The sequence below is a fragment of the Neofelis nebulosa genome, chromosome X, assembly GCF_028018385.1.
Source record: "Neofelis nebulosa isolate mNeoNeb1 chromosome X, mNeoNeb1.pri, whole genome shotgun sequence".
Lineage (NCBI taxonomy): Eukaryota > Metazoa > Chordata > Mammalia > Carnivora > Felidae > Neofelis > Neofelis nebulosa.
Genome location: NC_080800.1, coordinates 49,021,535 through 49,025,789, shown reverse-complemented (window position 1 = coordinate 49,025,789; position 4,255 = coordinate 49,021,535). Strand labels below are relative to the sequence as shown.

General features: G+C 43.0%; 1 protein-coding gene across 1 annotated transcript; it reads right to left on the bottom strand.

Moving 5' to 3' along the window:
• Nucleotides 1-623: 623 nt before the first annotated feature.
• On the bottom strand, nucleotides 624-1,566 carry LOC131501807 (lysM and putative peptidoglycan-binding domain-containing protein 4-like). Its single transcript, XM_058712179.1, has one exon. It carries the CDS (start codon nucleotides 1,554-1,556, stop codon nucleotides 663-665), a length of 894 nt encoding a protein of 297 aa, XP_058568162.1. The 5' UTR covers nucleotides 1,557-1,566; the 3' UTR covers nucleotides 624-662.
• Between the last annotated feature and the right edge of the window lie 2,689 nt (nucleotides 1,567-4,255).

Sequence of the window (4,255 nt, the reverse complement as noted above, 5' to 3'; positions counted from 1 at the left end):
ATTCTAATGCTATGAAAAATGCTGTTGGTATTTTGATAAGAGTTGCATTAAATGTGTTTTTTAATGTTTATTTTTAAGAGAGTGCAAATTGGGGAGGGAGAAGAGGGGGACAGAGGATTCAAAGCAGGCTCTGCACTGACAGGTTGACAGCAGCGAGCCCAATGTGGGGCTCGAACTCACGAGTTCATGACCGGAGCTGAAGTCAGATGCTAAACCGACTGAGCCACCTTGGTGCCCCTCATTAATTTTTTTTTGCCTTTGTTAGTGTAGACATTTTAATAATATTTGTTCTTCCAACCCATGAGCATAGAACGTCTTTCCATTTCATTATGTAATTTTCAATTTGTTTACCAATGTTTCATAGCTTTGAGAGCAAAGATCTTTCATCTCTTTGGTTAGGTTTATTCCTGGGTATCTTACTGATTTTGGTGCAATTGTAAATGAGATTGATTCTTTAATTTCTCCTTGTGCTCTTTCATTCTTAGTATATGGAAATGCAACAGATTTCTGTACATTGATTTTGTATCCTGCAACTTAACTGAATTTGTTTACCAGTTCTTTTTTTTTTGTTTTTTTTTTGTTGTTGTTTTTGTTTTTGTTTTTGTTTTTGTTTTTAAAGGTCAAATGCTGACACTGGCCGGATACTTTAGGAACAACGATGGCTAGTTCCCTGCCCGGGTGGTGTGACTGAACTGGCTGTCTGAAGAGGGGATGGTTGGCACTGGGACGGCTAATCTGGGGGCTTGCCCTGGAACTGCACTCACGGTCATCGAGCCGTTGGGGACAGTAGTTGTGTTCAAGCTGCTGGGGATCTCGCCAGTAGCCTGTATTTTAAAATAGACCAAATAAAACACTGGTAAAACAATCCCAATTAGAAGCATGATAAAAACAGCATTCCACCACTGAATCCCACAGTCTGCACCGTTTGTTGGTGTCTTCGGAGGTGCTGGAAGCAGCGGCTGACTGGAGGTCTCTCCACAGCAACTTTCATTTAAAAAGATTTCTGACTGCACGGCGCGCTCAATATTCTGGTCAATGCCCTTAAAGAAATCCGTCAGTGGGCTGGACAGGGCACTGGCGCCTACAGCTGCCCTGTCTGGGTCTGGCAGCTCCTCGAAGGTCACTCTAGTCTCTGAGGATGGGCTTGGGACCGGTCTGAGTTCTTTGTGGGTCTCTGTTAGGATCCCATGATTTTTCACTGGGATCTTAATAGATTTCAAAGCATATAAATCTTGTTCTCTGATGAAGTTGTTGACTTTCTTGATATCTGCGACTTTGCAGCCATACTGAAGAGCGAGCTTGTTGAGGCTGTCCTCCTGGGCCAGTTCCCACTGAAGCAGCACCACGTCCCCCGCTCCTGGCTGGTGAGGGTGGGGGGCACCCTTCTTCTGGCGCTCCTTGCCCCAGGGCCGCAGAGCCACGCGGTGGGACTCTTCCTCAGAGGAGTCCCCTGAGTCCCCACCACCGTTCTCAAACATGTAAACGTGGCTGGTCGGAGTCCTACAGACAATGGCTGGGCCTTGGAAGGTCTTGGTTAACACTTCCTTCTGCCTCATTTTCTTAACTCTGCCCTCCAACCCCGAACAACTTCCAGCCAGCCTCCGACGGTGGTGGTCACTGCCCCTCCAGAGGCAGGAAGCTGGCCCACCCGCGAGCCGACCAGCTGGGCGAAGCAGCCGCGCCACTGAGGGCCCATGCTGTCCCCCACCCAGGACCGCGGCCCCTCCTGTTTACCAGTTCTAACAATTTGTTGGTGGAATCTTTTGGGTTTTCAATATACAGTATGATGTTATCAGCAAATAGTGAAATTTTGACTTCTTCCTTGCTGATTTGAATGCGTATTATTTCTTTTAGTTGTCTGATTGCTGTGGCTAGAACTTCCAGTACTATATTAAGTAACAGTGATGAAAGTGGACATCCCTGTCTTGTTCCTGACCATAGAGGAAAAGCTCTCAGTTTTTGCTCCTTGAGGATGATATTAGCTTTGAGTTTTTCATATGTGGCTCATATTATGTTGAGGTATATTCCCTCTAACTTATTTTTTGAGAGTTTTTATAAAGAATGGATGTCCTACTTTGTCAAATGTTTTTTCTGCATATATTGAAATAACCGTATGGCTCTTATCCTTTCTTTCATTAATTTGATATTGTATATCACGTTGATCAATTTGCAAATATTGAACAACACTTGCAGCCCAGGAATAAATCCCACTTTATCATAGTGAATGATTCTTTTAATGTACTGTTGAATTAGGTTTGCGATTCTTTTAATGTACTGTTGAATTAGGTTTGCTAGTATTTTATTGAGTATTTTTTCATCTATGTAGTTATTGACTTCCCTAAGTATATTCTCATGGGCATAAATACATCCTTCTCTCTTTTGTTCAGCTTCATTATTTTCCATTATTTTGTCTTCTAGGTCACTGATTTGGTCTTCTGCTTCTTTCAGCCTGTTTTTTATTGCATCAAGCCTGTTTCCAATCTTCTTTATTGTAGTCTTCATCCCTGATTGATTCTTTTTTTAACCCTTTTATCTCTATGGTAAGGGACTCACTGATGTCTTCTACTCTTTTCTCAAGCCCACCAGGTATCCTTATGATTGTTGCTTTAAATTCTCCATCAGGCATGTTACTTATATCTGTTTCACTTAGATCTCTGGCCGTGGCCTTATCTTGCTCTTTCATTTGCGATTAATTCCTCCATCTTAGCATTTTGTCTAAGTCTCTGTCTTCCTGTATTGGAAAAGCCAATTTTGTCTCCTGTTCCTGAAAGTAATGGCCTTATGAAGGAGAGGTCATGTAGTGCCCAGGGACTGGCGCTTCAGGAAATGTCTCTGGTGTGTGCTGTGCATGCTCTGCTGTTTATTTTAGCTGCTCTTTCCTTTAGGCAAGTCATATGCAGAGGATCTGTTTACCTGCTCTGGGCAATGTTTGGTCCCGGGCCTGAGTGTGTTAAGTATCAACTAGCTGTACCCTGATATGCTTGTAAAATGAAACATGATACCACTTCCACCAAAACTGAGGCCCTGCAAAAGTATGGTCAGGTGACATGTTGAGAGCAGGGGTGTGTTGGTACTCTAGGGGTGGGGCCTACTGCACTGGTGCTGAAGCAAATGTGACTTAGAAGGACATTCCCACCAGAGTTCCATGGAGTGGGGCTTGGTGTATTCAAGATAGTCAACCACTCTCAACACTGAGCTGCTTCCTGCAGGTGTCTCTGTGTTTATACTGATGGTTGGATGAGGGAAATGGCATCAGCTAATTCCTTTGTTCCTGGAGAGTTATCTTTGTGATCACTGCCTATTAGGGAGGTGCTCCCTGAAGAGCAAATAATCCACCTGTGTGCCTCAGGAGGTCTTCAGATTCCTGTTTCTACATTGTCTTCCCCCAGGATTTTTGCCTGCCTTCTCTGCAGGAACAGTGCAGTGCTCTCCAAGCTCCAGCTAAGTCCAGCTAAGCCCACCTTTAAAACTCTCAGCTTTAAGTCCCACTGGTTGCAAGAACTCATTAAATTCAACCATTCTCATTTTCCAAGCCAATGGCTTTGGGAAAATATTCCCCTTGTGCATTCCCCTGTGTGCACCTCTCTTGCCCTTCACAGTGACCATGACTCCCTCCCCTTCATAGCAACTGCAATCCATTTCTTCCCTAAACCAGGTCCCCACTTTCTACATTCTTCAATGTGGCCTTTCCTCTCCCTTTAGTTTTGGAGTTTGCCCTGTCAGTCTTCAGGTTATGTCTGGCATATTTAGGATAATTTGATAGTTACCTAGTTGTGTTCCTGGGATGAGGCGAGCCTATGGCCCTCATATTCCACCACCATCTTCCTAGTCTGCATCTCAAATATTTTGAAATATTATGTTTTTATTTTCATTTGTCTCTATGTATTTTTTCTTTGCTTTCTTTGTGACCCATTGAATGTTTAGTAGCATGTCATTTAGCTCCCAGTTGCTTGTGGATTCTTCCAATTTTTTTTAGTAATTTCTATTTCTATACTGTTGTGGTCAGAAAAGATGCATTTTAAAAAAGGTTCTATTTTAATTCCAGTTAGTTAACATATGGCGTTATGTTAGTTGAAAGTATACAATATAGTAATTCAGCAGTTTCATACATCACTCCTTAATCCCCATCCCCTATTTAACCCAACCCCCACTCCCTCCCCTCTGGTAATCATCAGTGTAGTCTCTATAATTAAGAGTCTGTTTCTTGGTCTTTCTCTCTCTTATTGCTGTCCATTTGCTCGTTTGTTTTGTTTAT